This window comes from Trachemys scripta, chromosome 2 (assembly GCF_013100865.1).
Source record: "Trachemys scripta elegans isolate TJP31775 chromosome 2, CAS_Tse_1.0, whole genome shotgun sequence".
Lineage (NCBI taxonomy): Eukaryota > Metazoa > Chordata > Testudines > Emydidae > Trachemys > Trachemys scripta.
The window spans coordinates 208,945,394-208,966,931 of NC_048299.1; the positions used below are offsets into that span (position 1 = coordinate 208,945,394).

Consider the following 21,538-nt stretch of genomic DNA (forward strand, 5'->3'; position numbering starts at 1 on the left):
ACCAGATAAGCAGGCTCTTTATTTTCAGGAACACTAAGCTTTATTTATTTATTTCATATATAAGTGTTTTACTCAGAAGCAGTAACATGGCAAATTTATCTAAGTAGTCATGAAGATATTTTGATAAAATTATCCTGCAAAATATACTGTTTTAGTGGCATGTCAAAAGATGTTTTAAAACTCTTTAAAAAGTTCAGATACAGTGTTAAAAATGGTATTTTATAGATTTGATCATATCCTTTATTAACAGTAGAAAAGGAAAAACTAAGTCATGACATGTTGCCAATAATCCGAACAGAAATAACCTCAGAAGAAATGCATTTTTTGCTGTTAACACAAAACTGTAAACTGGAATTGTGTGTGGTCTTTCATATTAATTGTTCAGTAATAAATACTATGTCTTGACAGACTACATGAGTAAAAATTAATTCCCTTAACGTCCAGTTTTTAGCAGCTGCTGAATGTTCAGTGATGCACAAGGCACACCTCTATGGGTTCTCTACATTTTTATTGACATATAAAAATCTGTTCACCACTCTAAAACTTTATCTGCATAGTAAGAATTTCTTCCACTATTATTTACAGAAAGGGCTTTTAGTGCAAAAACAGGAAACGACGTACTAGCCCCAGCATTTCTAGCACGTCTCTCACACAGTTTAATTAAACACCAGTCAGAATCACTGAACTACATCTTCGGCCGCCAGCCATTAATGAACTGCAGTATTTTCTTAACCTGCAATTTGCTTAGCTTAAAGTCCTCAGAAAGGATCTCTTCTGTAAGCTGAACGAGTAAATTGCCATCAATCTTCTCTGTAACAAAGAATGATATGACATCTTCTGATAAACCAATAAACCTCAGAGATTTAGATACTTCCTCTATTGAGAGCCCAGAAAGGTCTGTAGGTGGTAGCCAGGGAGAGCCATCGCCACAAGACCTTGGTGCTAACTGAAGGTGAAGGGGAGACGAAAATGGGTAAGAAACAGGGAAAACGTTCTGCATGCCCTTTTTAACAGGATATTGATCTTCTGAGAGGTCTGGTGAACCAGTCTGAGATTCTTCCTCTGCACCATCTATTTTCAGAGGCAGAGGACAAGTGTCTAGAACTGGCTTCTCATCGTTTGATTTTGGCACACGAGGAGGTAAGGCAGGGCACGAATGACTCTGCTTTGCATTGCTGACTGCCAGATTTTTCTCATCAGTGCATTCTAAAGAGTAGCTTGCTGACTTTGGACAACTGGAGATGGTGTTGCTGAACTCTGTTGTGGCCAACTGCATGTACCCAGCAGGGAGTTCACACCCATCAAAGTCGAAAGTAAAAGAGGCTGGACAGTTTCTCTTTGGTGTGCCTGGAGTCTTCTGTCTTGGATAACTATAACTCCTGCTTGGATCAAGCAGAAAATCGTTCCTGTTTAAGCCTTCGGCAGCTCCAGAAAAATGGTTTGGCCAGGACAACCTAGAAGGCAGAGCTTCAGCTGAGGGGCTTCCAAAAGGCATTTTGCTGTCAGACTCTTTTGATTCAGTTTGCATCATGTTGCAAGGGTAGCAAGAAACAGGGGCACTCTCAGGTGGATTTGTCGTGTCACCTTCTGTGATGCTGCTTAAAAAACAAAGCAAAAAGATAGTTAATATAAAGAATTGTTAGTGTTTAAGCAATGTTGATATTTAACCATATAAATCAGGAGATCATAGAATATAGAATCATAGAATAACAGGGTTGGAAGGGACCTCGGGAAGTCATCTAGCCCAACCCCCTGATAAAAGCAGGACCAATCCCCAACTAAATCATCCCAGCCAGAGCTTTGTCATGCCAGACCTTAAAAACCTCTAAGGAAGGAGAGTCCACCACCTCCCTAGGTAACCCATTCCAGTGCTTCACCATCCTCCTAGTGAAAATGTTTTTCCTAATATCCAACCTAAACCTCCCCCACTGCAACTTGAGACATTTACTCCTTGTTCTGTCATCAGGTACCACTTAGAACAGTCTAGATCCATCCTCTTTGGAACCCCCTTTCAGGTAGTTGAAAGCAGCTATCAAATCCCCCCTCATTCTTCTCTTCTGGAGACTAAACAATCCCAGTTCCCTCAGCCTCTCCTCATAAGTCATGTGCTCCGGCCCCCTAATCATTTTTGTTGCCCTCCGCTGGACTCTTTCCAATTTTTCCACATCCTTCTTGTAGTGTGGGGCCCAAAACTGGACACAGTACTCCAGATGAGGCCTCACTAATGTTGAATAGAGGGGAATGATCACGTCCCTTGATCTGCTGGCAATGCCCCTACTTATACAGCCCAAAATGCCGTTAGCCTTCTTGGCAACAAGGGCACACTGTTGACTCATATCCAGCTTCTCGTCCACTGTAACCCCTAGGTCCTTTTCTGCAGAACTGCTGCCTAGCCATTCGGTTCCTAGTCTGTAGCAGTGCATGGGATTCTTCCGTCCTAAGTGCAGGATTCTGCACTTGTCCTTGTTGAACCGCATCAGATTTCTTTTGGCCCAATCCTCTAATTTGTCTAAGTCCCTCTGTATCCTATCCCTACCCGCCAGCGTATCTACCACTCCTCCCAGTTTAGTGCCATCTGCAAACTTGCTGAGGGTGCAGTCCACACCATCCTTCAGATCATTGAACAAAACCGGCCCCAGGACCGACCCTTGGGGCACTCCACTCGATACCGGCTGCCAACTAGACATGGAGCTTGGCTAGCTCAGTTGGTAGAGCATCAGACTTTTAATCTGAGGGTCCAGGGTTCAAGTTCCTGGTCAGGCAGAGGGTACTTGTCCCCCAAAAACTTCAGAATCCATCTCTGGGGGGAGGGATAGCTCAGTGGTTTGAGCATTGGCCCGCTAAACCCAGGATTGTGAGTTCAATCCTCGAGGGGGCCATTTAGGGGTCTGGGGATTGATCCTGCTTTGCGCAGAGGGGTGACTAGATGATCTCCTGAGGTCCCTTCCAACCCTGATATTCTGTTGAGCCCGACAATCTAGCCAGCTTTCTGTCCACTCATCCAGCCCATACTACTTTAACTTGCTGGCAAGAATACTGTGGAAGACTGTATCAAAAGCTTTGCTAAAGTAAAGGAATAACACATCCACTGCTTTCCCCTCATCCACAGAGCCAGTTATCTTGTCATAGAAGACAATTAGGTTAGTCAGGCATGACTTGCCGTTGGTGAATCCATGCTGACTGTTCCTGATCACTTTCCTCTCCTCTAAATGCTTCAGAATTGATTCCTTGAGGACCTGCTCCATGATTTTTCCAGGGACTGAGGTGAGGCTGACTGGCCTGTAGTTCCCCAGATCCTCCTCCTTCCTTTTTTTAAAGCTGGGCGCTACATTAGCCATAAGATGGGTAGTGCAGAAAGTAAGAACCAAGCCAGAAGAGCTTTTAACATTTGAAAAAGGCTTACCTACGTTTATTATTAACATTGTTAATTTTTGTGCACATCTGCACTTCTTGGCACGAGCCTGAATGAGAGATGCTGAAGTACCCAAGAATATCATTAGAAAGACTGTTGGCCTGATTCTTCCAGCTCAAGTGAAAGGAGGGAGCACCAGAAGACTCAAAAGAAACTACATACTATTTCTCAAATATCATCCATTCCCCCATGAACTCCAATCTAGCTTCTTATACCAAGCACCGTGGTATCGAAGCACTTCTACAACCTTACATACATATGTAGCATCTTCTACTACTGTATTTTATTACTAACAGTAAATATTGCTATTTACTAATGGCCTCAATCAGAACAGGAATCCCATTGTACTGGGCAAATAATCCAAGCCTTGAAAGGTTTAAAATCTAAAATTACTACAATGCTCTGTCAGACAGGATCAGTGCTTAATTTATGCCACGGCTTGCCAGAGATGAGCTCTGGCACCTCTAGGCTTGGCAGTTCATAGCACCAGCACCTCAGTGCTTGCCATGTCAGTTATGAAAGAAAAACAATTGCTTGAGTCCTGTCACCTAATTGCTTGAGCCCCGGCACCTCTTTCATAACAAATTAAGCACTGGACAGGATCCATGAAAGTCACTTCTGTGAGAAGTACACAACCAACCATACTTATACAACATAATACAGATCAAGTAAAACAATAGCAATAATAAAAGTTTGCTGCTACGTATAACCCATTTAAATTTGCAAGTAAGTTAGCTATGAAGCCAACTGCCTCTTCTTTTCAAGGGCACTTTAGGAAGGATAGTCCTAATTAGTAAATTAAGCTCAGGATCAGATAATTTATATCCAAGAGTGCTGGAGGGATTTAAGAATTAAGGAGTAAAGTTGGCTACTAAACTTTGTAATCTCCTATTAAAAACAGGTATATGATAGAAGACAGGAGAGTAGTAAATGTTTTAGCTTTTTTTTTTTTTTTTTTTTTTTAAAAGTACTTGGGGTAATCCTAGGAGTGACAGACCAGTAAACCTTCCTTCAGTAGTAGGGAAACTGGAAAAGTTAAAATGAACAGAATTATTTACAAAATACCTACATGTATAGCAGAGACAAAAGCTCAGTGGTGGAAAAAGTCATTTGAATTTTTCATACACTTAACTAGGCCTGGAAGGACTGGGTTTTTAATCAGAAAATGTGAGTAAATGTCCATTTTACCATACACACACATACACACGAAAAAATATTTCCATCAATAATAAGCATTTTTCTTTAACTATCCATCAATTTTGATATTTGAGAACTTAGAGGTTTATTTAAGCATATTTACTTTATATATTTTGACATGTAATGTTGACAATTTGTGTTTTAATGGTTATAAATAAGGCCCTACTTGAATTGTGGGATGATCTTCAATCATGGCTGAATTGTAGAGAAGACATGGAAAATAGTGGAAAAGTGATAACGGACCTTTATTAATAGCTGTAATTTGGAAAAGCCAAGAAAATTTAAGAAAAATTTGCTGGAACGATACAACATTCCAGTACTATGTTATGCCTGCTAATTTTTTTTTTTTTTGAGAACCTGACATTTTGCTGCAACTATATTACATTCATTCATTCAAAAAGAGTGAAGACTAAAAGTCTTAACACAATTGCTGTAGAAATCGAGTCCAGTCACTTCAGCTTTTTACATTTTACAGGCATTGAATGTTAGTGCAGTACTAACTGCACACTCAAAATGTACACAAAGTTGTGGTCTGTGCAAAGTAAGATAAATAAATTAAAATGGTGGTAGAAGCCTAATATTTCAGGAATTGCAATTTCCACAATATTGCGAATGACGTAGGTACTTAGTTATAAACCTCTACCTCTGTGCATTCTACTGTCATCTACCATCTACTGTCATTGAATAAAGGGACTGGACTCAATGACCTCTCGAGGTCCCTTCCAGTCCTAGAATCTATGAATCTATGAATTATTGTGTGACACTCCTCCCCCTAATAATTTCCTTCAACTGTGAAAATTGAAGTGGATTAAAACTGAAAAAAAAATGCTTAAAAATAATCAGTATTATCTGCTGAAATTATAAAAAAATAAAAATTGAATTCTGCCATGCCTATATTTAACTTAGGGCTTGGCTACACTTGCAAGGTAGAGCGCATTAAAGCAGCCCCAGGTGCCCTAACTCATGACGCGTCCACACCGGCAAGGCATGTAGAGCGCCCAGACTCCGCGGCTGGAGCGCTCCTCGCCATCCACCTCCACGAGAAACAATCTTTCTAGGTGACCATGCCTCCACGCGCCAGGCAATCCCCAGTATCGAGCAATGGTGAGGTGCTAGACCTCATCAGTGTTTGGGGAGAGGAAGCTGCGTTCCAGCCGTAGGAATTACGATACCTTCAGGCACATATCAAGGGCCATGATGGCAGGGCCGGCTCCAGGCACCAGGCACCCAAGCACAAGCTTGGAGCGGCACCTGGTAAGGAGCGGCGGGGGGAGTGTGGCATTCCGCGGGGGGGCACTCCGGCAGCGCGGTGCTGGGGGGGCGGGTTCCGGTTGCGCGGGGCTCGGCGAGGGGGTGGCGCGGGTGCGGCGCTGGAAGGGGGTTCCGGCGGCGCTCGGCGGGGGCGGGCTCCGGCGCTCGGCCGCTCTGGGGGGGGGGTTCCAGCGGCGCTTGGTGGGGGGGCGGTGTGGCGCTCGGCTGGGGGGGGGTGGCGCTTTTTTTTGCTGCTTGGGGCAGCAAAAAAGCTAGAGCCGGCCCTGCATGATGGACAGCGGCCATGACCGGGATGTGGTGCAATGTTGGGTTAAAGTGAAGGAACTTTGGAATGTCTATTGCAAACCAAGCGAGACAAACAGCTGCTCCGGTGCTTCCCCCACGACCTGGCGTTTCTACAAAGAGCTGGACACGATACTTGGGGGGGTGACCCCACCTCCACTCCGAAGACCACCATGGACACTTCAGAGCCCAGTTCAACAAGGCAGGAGGAGGAGGAGGAAAGCGGGAGCGAGGGTGCTGAGGAGGAGGGAGACAGCCCAGCATCCCTAGATGCATGCAGCCAGGAGCCGTTTTCAAGCCAGGAGGAAGGTAGCCAGTCGCAGCAGAAGGTGCTTGGGGAAGGACAAACACCAGAGGAGGTGCCCGGTAAGCAGCTTTTATTTTGGGAAGGAAGTTGTTTGGTGTGGGCTCTTGGGGCAAGGAGGGTTAGGGCTGCATGCATGCCTAGATGCGGAATAGGGCATTGATGTGCCCTCTCACATTGTGGTAATCCGCCTCAGTGATCTCCTCAAAGGTCTCATGCAGAAGCTGGGCAATCCACTTGCGCAGGTTCCTTGGCAGAGCTACTGTGCTCCTTGTCCCAGTAAGGCTAACATGTCTGCACCACTGTGCCGTGAGGGGTGGGGGGACCATTGCTGCACACAGGCAAGCTGCATATGGGCCAGGGCAGAAGCTGCATTGTAGTAGAAGCCCTTCCCTTGCTTCCCAGATCACCCTCAGCAGAGAGATATCTTCCAGGACTAACTCCTGTGGAAAATGTGGGGACAGTGTTCAGTATAGGGGCCCCTGCAGCTGTTGGTTCTCCCGAGGGAAAAAACTCCACAGGACAGTACGGCAGTGAAACAATCAGTCCCCCTTGCCCCCATGCTTACTCACCATTTTGGGGCTCCTGTGGGTTATGTGCGTTTGCTTTGGGACGGGCAATTTCTGCTATTGTGTGTACACTGTGCTTGTCTTTAAGTACAGCCAAGTCATTGCTCTGTCTGGCATGAACAATGCTGCCTCTGTTAAGTGTTGCATTTTAGCTTTACAGATGCAACCTTGAAATCCCAGCCGTCCTTGTTATCAACATCCGAAAGACTCCAAAGAATCAGGAAGCGGCCGAGAAAAAGCAAAGAAGACATGCTGCATGAAGTCACGCAACAGTCCCTTAATGAAAATCAAAAAGTGCAGGAGTGGCGGGAGAGTGAAAGGAGGGTCCGCCAGCAGAATGCAGATCGCCGGCATCAAAGCACGGAGTGGCTGCTAAGCATAATGGAGTATCAAGCAGACTCAATACAAGCGTTCGTAGCAATGCAGGCGGAGCACTTCTGCACCCCCCACCCCACAGCCCTTGTCTCAAAACTCTCTCGTGGCCCCATGTCACCGCCAACCCACTTTCCCCCACATCTGGGTTCTTATCGCCACCAGCTGCCTCCAACACCTGTAGCTTCACCACCCAGCCCTGCAAACTACGACCCTTACCCACTGCACTCAACCCTCATCACCATGCATTTTAGCCGGCCTGAAGTGCAGCATTCATTGCACGGCACTCCAGACAGGAAGCTGAGTATGATAACAGGACATACACAAATCTTTGATTGTCCCGTTCTCCACCGCCCTCCCTTGTTCCACACAGCAGATGTGTCATGCCCTTTCCGTTTCCCAAGCAGTTGTGTTTCTTTTCAATAAATGAAATTTCTTTTAAATAAATGAATTTTTTGGGTTTGAAAACATTCTTTTTTATTGCATTAAAGGATTGTGTAGGGTTTCATGAGCCACGGTATTAAAGGGTAAGCAGGGTCTCCAAGGATTACAACAGACATTTCGACTTCCCCTACGGTGATCTTCTGGTCTGGGAAGAAAGTCCCGGCTTGCAGCTTCCTGAACAGGCCTGTATTCTGAAAGATGCATGCGTCATGCACTTTTCCAGACCAGCTTGCATTAATGTCAATGAAATGCCCATGGTGATCCACAAGCGCCTGGAGAACCATAACGAAATACCCCTTCTGATTAACGTACTTGGAGGCTAGGTGGGCTGGTGCCAGAATTGGAATATGCGTCCCATCTATCGCCCCTTTGCAGTTAGGGAAACCCATTTGTGCAAAGCCATCCACAATGTCATGCACGTTACCCAGAGTCAGGGTTCTTCTGAGCAGGATGCGATTAATGGCTCTGCAAACTTGCATCAACACGATTCCAACAGGTCAACTTTCAAACTCCAAACTGGTTAGTGACCGATCAGTAGCTGTCTGGAGTTGTCAGCTTCCAGATTGCAATAGCCACCTGCTTCTCCACCGGCAGGGCAGCTCTCAATCTTGTGGCCTTGCGCTGCAGGGTGAGGGCGAACTCATCACACAGTCCCATTAAAGTGGCTTTTCTCATCTGAAAGTTCTGCAGCCACTGCTCATCATCCCAGACTTGCATGACGATGTGATCCCACCGCTCAGTGCTTGTTTCCCAAGCCCAAAAGTGGCGTTCCATGGTGGTGAGCATGTCTGTGAATGCCACAAGCAATCTCGTGTCATATGCGTTATGCAAGTCGACATCATCCTCAGACTCCTCACTGTCAGTTTGTAGCTTAAGGAGTAACTCGACTGCAATTCGTGACGTGCTGGCGAGACCCATCAGCATATTCCTCAGCAGTTCGGGATCCATTCCCACAGATCGAAAGGGAAGACAGAGCGCGCAGTACAAAAAACGTTGAAAGATGGCGCCAAATGTGGACGGAAGCACAGGGATTGCTGGGATGCGAAGCGATGCATCATGGGGCAGTGGGACAGAACCCAGAATGTCCCGCAGCTTCCCTCCCCCTTCCCACAAGCCACAGTGCCAGAATGGGAAGAGGTGCTCTGTGGGATAGCTGCCCATAATGCACCGCTCCCAATGCCAGAGCAAGTGCTGCAAATGTGGCCACGCCAGTGCGCTTGCAGCTGTCAGTGTGAACACACACTGACAGCACTTTCCCTTCTGTGGTCTCCGAGGGCTGGTTTAACTCACAGCGCTCTACATCTGCAAGTGTAGCCATGCCCTTAGGCTATCTCTACACTGCAAGCTAGGGGTGTGATTCCCCTGCTCATGTACAGACTCGCCCTAACTCTCATCGAGCTAGTGCAAACATAAATAGCAACGTAGCCGCGGTAGCAAGGGTAGTGGCAGCCGAGGCATGGCCAAGTACATACCCACTGGTCTCAGCTTGATGAGAGCTAGCACGAGTATGTATACACAGGCAGGGGAATTCTGTGTAGACAAAGCTCAACAACCCAACAATGGATAACTCAGGAAAGATACATGGGCATCTCTGTGTGACAGTTCAATGGAAACCTCTGCTCAGTGTGCAGCAGTGGTCAAAAAGAAAAAAGAAAAGTTAGTCTGTATAAGGAATGAGATGGAAAACAGTGCAAATACTATGGTATTCTATAATGACACTGTGTGCTAAGACAGAGTGCAGAGAGGGACTGCAGAGAGCCAGCTGTGCTCACTGATTCAGAACCATGCCACCCCAGGACACGTTATAGCTGCATAGGGGCAGCCCTAACTTACACCAGTGGAGGATCAGACATAGCGGAGCTCCTCCCCAGTGCATCTCCTCCCTCTCCCTATTCTGCCTCCGACACCCTCCACCACCCTTCTCTGTGTACTACGCATAAGGGGGAGGCAGCTAGTGTATGTGGCAGGTTTATGACAGAAAAGAGCATCCTTGCACATGAAGGTCATTCTCCATTGTTCATATCCTACTACTTTATGGGCATTTGGTGCCACTTAGGCTGCGCAAAGTGGCCTTGGCAGACTAGAGAATCCAACTTGAGGCCTGTCTAGTTTACGAGGGTAATTGGTAAGGGAGGACATTATAGTGGTGTACAAAATGAACAGGACAGAGAAAATAAATTGGTTGTTCCTGTTTATCTTCTGCCACAATACAAGAACAAGGAACTATTTAATGACATCTTTTTAAAAAATGTAAACAATAACGATCAATACAAGGAAATACTTTCGAAGATGTTTATTGACACCCCCTCCCATTCGCCAGAAACAACCCTACTGGAACTCAGTGCCACAGGACTTAAAGGAGGCAGGGATCTAGTAGGGCTTAGGAAGAGATCACTAGACGTTTATATGAACAGTGAGAACATTCAGTTACGTTGAACAGGTACATAAACCTTCATGCTTCAAGGCATATGCTGACCTCTTACAAGGCAAGTCTAGGAAACCAGCTTTCCCAATAGGCAGGCGATTCCATAATCTGCCTACTACACGCTTCCCTACTACATGGTAGGACCGCCCCACTGGTTTGAGTTAGCATGGTAATTCCAACATAAATTAGCTTCATAGTTTACTACCTGCCTCTAAGGAGTCCGGTGGCACCTTAAAGACTAACAGATTTATTTGGGTATAAGCTTTCGTGGGTAAAAAACCCACTTCTGAATTGGGTTTATTGTCAAACCCTTCTGAAGTGGGTTTTTTAACCCATGAAAGCTTATGCCCAAATAAATCGGTTAGTCTTTAAGGTGTCACTGGACTCCTTGTTGTTTTTGTAGATACAGACTAACATGGCTACCCCCGATACTTGATACCTGCATCTAAATAAATATAACTTTAATACAAATGTTTAAGAGCAATGTACAAAGCATGGATGATGACAAAAATGTTGCTAGGATATTTAATAAGATTTTGCAAAGAGTTAAGGTGGCACATACAAGCTAAGTATTTTTGGGCTTGCATGTTTACCCCCCGGTGTTAACATTCTCTTCATAGATTGTTTTAAATTAAGTGTTATACAGAATTGTATATGATTTCCCTTGAAATTTAGGATAGATTTTCTATCTTGTACTCTGCACACCTATGGTAATATATGCAAGTATTAAGTAATACTTTTCATGTATAATTAAATTAATTGCTTATGTGAGTTTGCTTTGCCTTGAGTATTTTAAAAAAGAGCTACTTCACCAAGTTAACCCCTAACAGGAAGCAGTGACACCAACATGCATCATATGTTAACAGAAAACTTTAAAAAAAAACATTGATCGGGCTAGTTTCAGAATAGTTAAAAAATGTAAAAATTCACAGACAAACAGTATTTCCCTATAGAGGGAAATATTAGGATTTCATAGCTCAAATACATACATGTTGTGCAATCCTGAAGAATAGTAAGACAGCGTAGGGCTAGGAGAACGAGTCTGTTGCCGTGCTGGTTTGATTGTGCGAGGAGGAATGGAAGGACTGGTGGACGAGGGCTTTGAACTTCGTGGTGGAACAGGTGGAGCGTTGAGGAGCCTGCATTCCTCTCTTACCTATGTTAGAAAAAAACATTTAGCAAATAGCTTGAGAACCCAAGTAACAACAGTCTCCACCAGATGGAACCTGTCAGTTCAGGTTTCTACCTTGGAAGGAAATAATAAAAAGAAAGGAGAAGAAAATGCTAGTGGTAAACAATACTTTATCGCCAAATATATGTCTGTCTTAAGTACCCGCTAGAGGAGACAAAAGCTTACAAAAAGTTTGCAACCAGGAGGTCTTATTACTGGCAAAGTAAAGTTACTAGTGCATGTTTTTATGTACTTTTATTTCACTAGTTTTACATCTGTTCATTCAAAAGAATGAAGATTGGAATTGTTTAAAGGAAACTTTAAGCGGTGTAGAAGGTTACACTGACCATTTCAGGTACTGTAGGGGAATGAGCCATTTGAAAAAATCTGTTTGCTAATGCAGTTTAGTTAGTTGTAGTGATCCCGCTTAAGATAGGAAGTGACACTATCTAAATAGGTTTCAATGCTTCATGACATAGTTTAGAATTAGTACTGAAAAAGCCACCACACGTTGAGCTAGTTCCCACCTTCTATCACTCAGATACACTTCTGCTAATGTATGCCATATGTACCACAGGATACATTTGATAACACTCCAGAGCAGATGCAGTAGCACTGCAGAACTGAAACAGACTAGTTGGGATATCTGACTTTTTATTCTGGTTGCCATTTTCACTTTTTGCTGCTGTCTTGCATTCTTGCTCTAGTGGTTTTGATGGAAAATGTGTAAGTTCTTTGTGCCAGCCAGCAGAGGGCGCATTGTAACCAGTCCTGCCTTCCCTGCCATCCTTGACCACTAAAGTACAAACACCTTCAGTTAGGCTGACCTACAATTTAGGAAGTCTATTTCTACTTCTACTACCAGATCTGCCATAGAAGCCCAGGGGAATTGACAAGGCAACTGAACTTAATACACTCTTGTTCTCAGTCTTCATTAATTCTGCTGAAAGAAGGTTTAGGTTTATCACAACAATACACATCTTTACAAGTATATTATAGGTTAGGTCTGACAGTGAGTTCTTGATTTTAGCTCTGCAGAAATCCAGATGTACTTTAGAAGCCAAGCACTGAAAGAATAAGTGTAACCTCTAATAGTGACCCATTACACCACATTACATGTAAATTAGCAAATGGTCTTAATTATTTTTCCTTCTGTTGTAGTGTAAAGTAAAAATGGACTCAAGCCTCCAAGCTCAAAAAGGGAGTTAGATATACTCCAGTGTTTGGGGGGAAGAGGGAGGAGAAAAGAGAGAGAGAAATTCAGCGAGCAAGACCGCCAGCAACATATGCAACACGAATGGGTTGAAGTATGAGGGCAAAGGAACCTGCTAAAATACAAACTCATTCTGTTAGGTTGGATTTCCATCTCCCACCATGTTTTCAACTTACACTTATATCACAGCTATAGTCAAGGCACTGGCCCAATTGTCATAATCAGAGCAGTTTTCATAATACTTGACTACTGGTGCATTATTGTAATTATTCTTCCTTTATCAAAGTTTCAGTTTGTGCCCACATCTAGTTAGAAGAACCCACAGGAACTTTCCTCATAGAATGGACCAAGAGGCCAAGGACCTGACTCAAACCCTTTTGAAGGAGAGTAATTTTACTCACATGACTAGTTGCACCGAATAAATTTATTCAGAGTAAAAGTTACTCATACATATTTGTAATGATCCCCACCACAGGTAACAATCAGGCCCTTCATATACTGCATCCAGCCTTATGCTAAATACGTAATGGAGCAAAGGAAATTCTCACTTTAGGTGGAAATTGTATAGCTGCAGAACTAACAGCTTGGCAACACTGCAGCATGCAATTAGCCTTTAAAGTGATCTAATTTATTTAAAAAAAATAAATGTGGAAACTTTTGCAATTTACTTCAATGCTTCCCCAATTGCAATAACCCCTTTAATACTTATGTTAAAAAGGAAATCAGGGACAGGGACATTTCAGTACATTCCTTTCTCAAACCAGAGCAAGTTAAAATTACAGGAAATGCCCAACAGCACAAAATGCTGAAATAAATCTGGCTCTAAGGGCTCCTATTTGCTCTCTCGCTAAAAGACTGGAATCAATTTTACTTATGTTTGTTATTGAATTCAGGCATAAAATTCTTTAACCATTTTAGTGCTGTGCCCCCCAAGAATGCCTAGGGACTTAAAAAAACAAAGCCAGACTAAGCAAAGGAATATGGCGTGCTCTGCAACATGCCCTTAGGGTCAGAGAGAGACCGTTCAGGGCAGCTCATTGTATGCATGGAGCAAGCAAGGAGTTATGATTTTTTTTTTACTTGAAAGAGTAAGAGATATTGGCACAATTAATTACACTTACTACCTATCACCTTGTCATCCTGTGTTTAATTCAGGATAAGGTCACAGGATACAGGAAGTCACATCCTCACATTCCATCTCAATTACATTAAAACAATGTAATATCAGGCTGTTAAGACGGAGACCCTGTCCTAATAGCACCCACCATCACCAGATAAAGAAACGCATCTTAAGATAGTTAAAGAAAACTTAGTTTGATAGCATTCTGTCTGGCAAGAAATCACTTATGAATAGTTGTGGTCCCCATTTCCCTATTGTTTGTCTGTATGATCTCTGTATGGTTTTTTGATTGTTTCTGTCTGTTACATAATTTTGCTAGGTGTAAATTGAGTATGTTGGTGAGGTATAATTGGGTAGAGAACGTTGTTAGGATTGGTTAGTAAAATTTTAGTAAAATAATTGGTTATGGTATAGCTAAGCAGGACTCAATTTTCACTATATAAACTGGATTCCAAGAAGGAGACCAGCAGAGAAGAAACAGAAGAATAGTAAGAAGGAAAGACCTGGAAGAACTCACCTCCAAGACACAGCCTAAGATCAGAGCGGTTCAAAATCCTCTGCATGACCGTGACCAGAATCCAGATGAAACTGACCTTGCCTAGCCAACAGGGAAAGTTCGCCAGCATTGGTGAGCACAGCATAGGCTTAGCATGTGTATTCTGCTTGGCAATTTGTCAGTAAATAGAGGATAAGAATATTACTGTGTAAAGCTCTTCCACTGGAAAAAGGTCCTGCAAACCCACAGAAAATTACGCCCTGAGCCCTAGGAATTGAGTAAGTGTGGGTACTTAAATTGACAGGGTTACGCCTGAGCCCTAGGAACTGGGGAGAGAGAGAGAGAGAGAGTTTGTGTGTGTGTGTATATATATATATATAAAAATAAAACAGAATTTTGTGCGGGTAACAGTTTGTTCGGTCAGGTCTGGCTCCCCCCACTGTCACCGCAGAACCTTTGGGATTCTTCATGATCCAGACTGGGGACATCCTCCCCTTCCTCGCCAAAGATCTCAGCACTGATAGTGATCCATGGGTGATCGGCATCTGTCCTGCAGTCAGGACAGAGGCTCTGGACCAGGACCTACTGGCCACCAATGCCTTATCTGTGTGTCCTGTGGCCTCCTTGGAATCCGTGGGACGCTCCTTGGTCCCTGAGGTCCTGCTCTTTGACCAGTTTCAGAGCAAGATCACCAGTCTGTTCCCTGTGCTCCTACGGGACTCTTCTGTCCAGATCCTGTGGAATAAAACAGGATCCCTTGTTGACACAAACTGCCTCCTTGTATCATGCTGGAATCTTCCTCTCCCTTGGTGCCTGAGGACTTCAAGGTATATCAGGACCTCCTGAAGCGCATGGCTGCTACATTGGGTATCCAGTCAGAATTCCTCCAGGAGAATATGCATAAGTTCCTGGATATTCTCCAAGCATCAGCTCCAGGGAGAGTAGCCGTCTGAATAGATAAGGCTGCCCTGGAGCCTGAAAAGGCCTTCTGATAGACTCCTACTTTTTTTCCTCTACAGCAAAGCATTTGGAGAAATGATATTCATTCCCACACAAGAGTTTGATGGTTTCTATTCCCACCGGGCCCCTTACTCTCAGGTGGAGACTGCAGCAAACGACAGGGCTCAGCTGGAAAGGTATACATCTACAACCAAAGACAGAGTCCAAGAGGAGAAACTTGATGGGGAGAAAGATTTATACTGTCTCTTCCTTGCAGATGTGCACCACAAACCAACAAGCATTGCTCTCCAAACATGACTTTGTCAATTCATGGTCATGTCTAAGTTCATGGACAAGTTTCCAGAAGCCTCCAGGGAAGAATTCAGAGCATTCATTTCAGCAGGCTTTGTCCAGGATTGCCTGCAATGAAGTTTTGGCCACCACAGTGGATGCCTTGGCCAGGATTATGGCATCGGCTGCAACCATCAAGAGGGTCTTATGGCTACAGAACTCAGGCGTTGCATCCAATGTGCAACAGACCATTGAGGGTTTACCATTTGATGGATGGGTTTGGTTTTCAGAAAAGAACAAGGAAACCATGCAATTGTTTAAAGACTCCAGAACGACTCTGCGTGCTTTGGGAGTATATATTTCAGCCCTGAGGAGATGTCCCTATATGTGGTCAGAAACCACAACAAGACCGCTTACAAATTCCGCTCTACAAATTCAAGTGCGTTGCTGACAATTGAACAATTCAGGAGATTTGCTGTATGTTGGGACAGAGATACTCAAGCACAGACTGGGTGTGCCCGAGGTTGTTAGGTCATATGGCTGCATGCACACAGGTAATCCAATATGCCAAGCTACACCTTTTTCCTCTTCAAACGTGGCTGAAGTCGCTCTATCGTCTGCACCATCATCCCCTGTATAGACCGGTCTATCTTCCTCTGCCAATCCTGAATTTCTTACAGGGCTGGATGGTTCAGGACAACGTGTGCCAGGGCAAGCCCTCTGCTCAGTCGCCACCGACCAGAACTATTGTCATTGATGTCTCCTTAATAGGTTGGGCAGTGCATCTGGAGTCACAGAAGGTTGAAGGTCTGTGGTCGGAACAGGAAGCTTCTCTACCGATCAGTGTCCTGGAGCTTCATGCCATCTACAAAGCTTTTCAGACCGTTCAAAATCACATCAAGGCTTTAGCAGTTCTCATACTCACCAACAATATCACCGCAATGTATTATGTGAACAGGCAGGGGAAGCACACTCCAACATGCTTTGTCAGGAGGCAATCAGGTTCTGGCAGTTTTGCATCAGGGGAACCTTTCCCTCATGGCTGATCACTTGCACAGGATCTACAATCACCTGCTGGATCACCTCGGCAGGAATTTCTCCTTTCTTCAGCCCAGCATCCTGTGGTCCATCTTTGCAGTTTGGGGCATCCTGACAATCAACCTGTGTGCTACGAGCAAAAACAAGAAATGCCAGCTGTTGCGGGTCTCAGTCTAGCCTCCTTGGCCAATGCTTTTCACTTGAGCTGGGAAACAGCACTCTTGTATGCCTTTTCCCCTCTTCCGATCATGGACTGTGTCATGCTTATTGCTCCAACGTGGCCGAGAGAACGTTGGTTTTCTGATCTTTTCACGCTACTGATCTGGCCTCCCGTATTCCTTCCTCTTCACCCTGACCTCCTGATTTGCATCACGGTCAGGTTTTGCTCCCAACATCCCTGCATCTCACAGTGTGGATGCTGCATGGTTAGATGAGGAAGAGAGGACCTGGCAAGTTTTGCTTAACAGTAGGAAGCCCTCCACCAGGGCAGCCTATGTGGCCAAGTAGAAGCAGTTCACAGTATGGGCGATAGCTGGGGGAGTGCAACCAACACGGGCTTGTATCCAGGACATCTTGGAGTATCTGATACACCTTCAATCTTCTGGCCTCATGCTGAGTTCACTGAAAGTCTACCTGGCAGCAATTTTGGAATTTCATCCACTTATCCATGGGAAGTGGGTGCTTTCAAACCCCATGGGAGTGAGGTTCTTGAAAGGAGTCATTCATCTCCACTCATCGGTTACAGAGCTGGTTACTTTGTGGGACCTTAAAACTGTTTTAGCAGCTCTTATGGGACCTGCATTCAAGCCTTTGGCAACTTCTTTCTCCCTTCTATGTCAGCAAATGGCCTTCCTTGTGGTGATAATATCTGCCAGGAGAGTGTGCGAGTTGCAGGCTTTGATGGCAGAGCCTCCTTACATTGATTTTCCAAAGATAAAGTGACCCTCTGGCTGCACCTTAAGTTTTTATCTAAGGTAGTTTCCCAGTTTCATTTGAACCAAGTTATATATTTACCAGTGTTCTCTCTCAAGATGCATTCAAGGCAAGAGGAGCACCGTCTCCACATTTTGTAAGTCAGGCAATGTCTAGTATTTTATCTGGACAGAACTAAACCTTTCTGTTCTTCACTGCGTCTGTTTGTTTTATATGAGGACCAAATGAAGCAGTCTCTCCACAGTCAATCTCCAGGTGGGATAACTTCCTATATCACAACAGATATGAAGTAGTCCACAAACGGTATGAGCTCATTCCACAAGAGCTCAGGCGACGTCAATGGCATATCTAAATGATACTCCTATATTGGACATTTGCAGGGAAGCCAGTTGATCCTTTGAGCATAATTCTGCAAACCATTGTGTCATTACAGCATTGTGTCCAGATCAGATGCAAACTTTGGGAAGGCAACACTGTAGTCCTTCCTAAAATAGACACCTCCTGCAAATACTGCTTTCAAGTCACCTACATAAAATATGTGGCTGTATCTACTCGAAGAAGAAGAAATGGTTAGCCACCAGTAACTGCTGCTGTTCAAGACACGATGCAGATGTGCATTCCACACCACCCGCCATCCCCTCTGCATCAGAGTCTGAACTTCTAACATTTGGTGTGAAGGAACTGAAGGGGTCAGAACAGTGGCACCTTTATATGACCAAGGAAGGGACTAAGGCCTCAGAGCGTGAGCGCAGTTGCCCCTACGGGCACTGCGAGGCAAAAGTTCTCCAGTTCCAGTGCCTGGGGTACATGTCTGCATCATATCTAGAAGAACAACAGTTAGAGGTAGGTAACCGTTTTTTATTCTTTCATTTCTAAAAATGGATGATCTTTTAGCTATTGGTCAACAGACCTGGTCAAATTAGTTAGTTGCATATGTTTGCTTTGCCAGGATTAGACAAAATAGCTTGAAGAGTCTTTGGGAATCACTATTTCAGATCCTCCACCCTCTACACTCCAGGTCCCATGCTGTAGACATTTTGGAGTCCATTGACGATTCCTGAATAAGGATGCTTTTATTATGTTATTAACCAATTGTAGTTGATAAAGTAATAATACTTGATCATTTTGCTGTGATATTACTTATAACATTGGATACAGAAATTATAAGTGAAATTAATGCATGCAGTGACTTACAAGCATTCCATAAAGTCTAAACACATTCTTTAATTCTAATACCTATTTTTACACTACTAAGGCACGGGTGAACCAGATGGTTCCAGCTATGTGTGTGTCATTGTTCAGGTGAGACCTAGGGCCTTGGCACTTGGTCTGCCAGAGTCACAGCCTTCTGCCATTGTAACCATGTGGGGTAAAATTTTCAGAAGCAGCTAAGTGACATAGGAGCTTCTGAAAAATGTGTCCATGATACAGAATACATCTCGCCTACAGTTTTAAAAGCAGAAAAAATTCATGGCTAAAAATCAAATAAACAGGGTTCTCCACTTAAAACCTCAGCTTTTCCTAAATATATTTTTTCAATGTTTTTTGTTTACATGAACTTGACTCTTCCAGTATACCCCATGCTGCACATGCTTAAAAAAATAAACACACCAGCGAATCCACCCAGCATTAAGTCTTTTAGGAGTGACTTGACTTCCTATTTATTTTCACTATTAAAATTTTTCTAATACAATATTTACAGAATACATTGTATTGTTTTCACATAGGATTAAAATCTTTTGATAATTTTGTAGATGAGAAAAAAAGATCAAACTTCTAAAATAGTTAAGTGTCCCACAAACCATTCCCCCCCCCCCTTTTTAATGTATATTTTAAATGTTTTGTATGCAGAAGTACAAGCATTAGCCAAGTTTGATGGAGACATACTATGAAATATCATTTTAAGGGAGTGATGACAAAACCATATGTTCACTAGCAGCTACTGAGTTCTACTTGCTCTATAAATACTTCACATGGAAACCGAACAAACATCTTTTCACCTAGCCCACTGATGAAGTCAGTAGGTGACTGATGTTCTTTCTAGAGCTGTTCCAGGAAGGCACAAAACTGATTCTGATTCATTCCATACATCAGATAAACACCCAACTCTGTCTGAAAATGTATATTAATAACTTTAGCAGAAATTGGTTCCATTTCATGGCAAGAAATATACTAAAATTGCTGAAGTTGCTCAGCCAAATATTACGCACGCCTTGATAAGTAACACACACCACCAAGACATACTTTCAAGATGACTTTAAAAGGCATCGTTCATGGAAATATCTATTCACCGAACTCAGTCATACTAACCCAGAACAATATTGAATTAAGGTTTCTGTATTTCATGTGCTTTTATTTAGCATTATAAACTACCAAGTTGAGAGTAATTGTATACTGTTCAATAAGAAAGTGAAGTCCCAATCTACCCTGCTCCCATGGACTTCTGTTCTTTCCAGAAAGCTCATTTGTCTTCCATTTGGAATGCAGCTGAAGTTAACATGACCACTTGTTTTGACATTACACATAGCATTGTCAAAACATTGTAATTGTGCATCTCCAACTGTTTGTTAGCACAGCTCTTGGAGTTCTGTTTACGGGTTACATAATGCTGCAGTTCCAGCTTGTGGAATGGGTACGGATTTTCAGGAGGGCCTCATCCTGGGTCTCCAGTTCTGTATGTGTACTTCTCCAGCACTGTCATTGCCCCCACAGTTGATAACGTATCACCACTATGTGCAAGTGGATAAGTATATTTACAGATGTGTATGTGCAAAGGGTTAATAATAGTTGGGAGGGGGTTGAGAGGGAGAGGGTTCGGTTCTTTTTGGTTTTATGAAGGTGTTTAGACTCTGTAAAATTGTCTTCATTAGTTAAACTTGAAAGACGGTCAGGAATCACCCAGGATAGGTACAAACTTTGTAATAATTCCTAATCAGCCCCTTTTGGCTAAGAGTTTCTTTGATTTTAAAAATGTTTAAGAAAGTCTCAGTAACAGCAACCCATGCAAGGTTATAATCTCCACCCAAGCCTATTTAAGGAGATTGAGGGAGCCCCTAAGTGTGAGGTCCAGGGGCAGAGGTATCTTTAAACAAATTCCAGGGTAGTATTAGGAGGCGGAATAACTACTACAGAGTTTGTATTATGAACCCTGCCAGAGAAAAAACAAGCTGTGTAAAAAAGTAATAATCAAGGCTTATGAGCTAAGAACTCTGCAGGGTTCCAACTTTAAATGTAAGCTTCTTTTAATAATCAACACTTTCTCCCTAAAAAATCCAGCATTAGCTCAAGGCACCTGTCTTCACCAAGACCAATCTATTACTGCAAAATTTGGAATTTCTAGGCCAGCTATTTTAGAAATGTGACTTTTGACCAAATCAAGTTAGGAAAAATGTCTCAAAAGCAAAGGACTCCTTGACTTTTGAACTCTTCTGTCTCACAAATACCTTGTCCAGTTTGCCTCAGACTTTCCTAAGGGGCAGAGGGGGAATTTACCCAGGGATAAGATTGGTTTTGGTTTGGTAAAGGCTGGGGTTGAGGAGGATGGTTTAAGTATACTCCAAAATACAGTCAGGTTTATAATGGAGGAGAAAGGAATCTATGATCATTTTCAAATTTAAGTGAATTGTTCACTGTGACAAACTATTAACTCAAGATACACATTGAAAATACTGAAGTATCACTGTGCAGCAATCTCTGTAGTTGAATCGAGGGTGACGTGAAGGTATTCTGAATGGGTTCACGTCCAATATACTTCAACAACAAAAAGCTTGAGCAAAATGTGAGGCATTGAAGGGGAGGTATAATTGGAAAAGTGAAGGGCTCATTTAGGATCTGCGAATCCTCATTTGTAAGAGCAGTAACCAAGGCAATATACATCCCAAAGTGTAGGGATTAAATGTTAGTTGTGATATTTGTTTTAAAATCAATCCCATGTTATGATTTTCACGTGGCAAGGATTAGATTACAATATACATTTCTCCTTTCCCCATCTCAAGACTGGGTCTTGCCCTAATGATTCCCCAAGTGCACACTCAATTAAAAATAAATAAATAAATAAAAA

At 43.4% G+C, this 21,538-nt stretch overlaps 1 protein-coding gene and 1 non-coding gene across 4 annotated transcripts in view; one reads left to right on the forward strand and one right to left on the reverse strand.

Moving 5' to 3' along the window:
* Nucleotides 1–222: 222 nt before the first annotated feature.
* Nucleotides 223–21,538, reverse strand: part of GAREM1 (GRB2 associated regulator of MAPK1 subtype 1) — a 130,008-nt gene continuing 108,692 nt past the window's right edge. For 2 of the 3 annotated variants that reach the window (XM_034762840.1, XM_034762842.1), the window contains 2 exons: nucleotides 11,267–11,433; nucleotides 223–1,598 (listed from right to left, as the gene is read on the reverse strand). In XM_034762840.1, coding sequence (XP_034618731.1) covers nucleotides 686–1,598; nucleotides 11,267–11,433 — 1,080 coding nt within the window. In that variant the 3' untranslated portion in view covers nucleotides 223–685. The remainder of the gene's footprint in view (nucleotides 1,599–11,266; nucleotides 11,434–21,538) is intronic. The other variant, XM_034762841.1, reaches the window with a different exon arrangement.
* Nucleotides 2,691–2,763, forward strand: TRNAK-UUU. Its single transcript has one exon. It is a non-coding gene; the product is annotated as a tRNA-Lys (tRNA).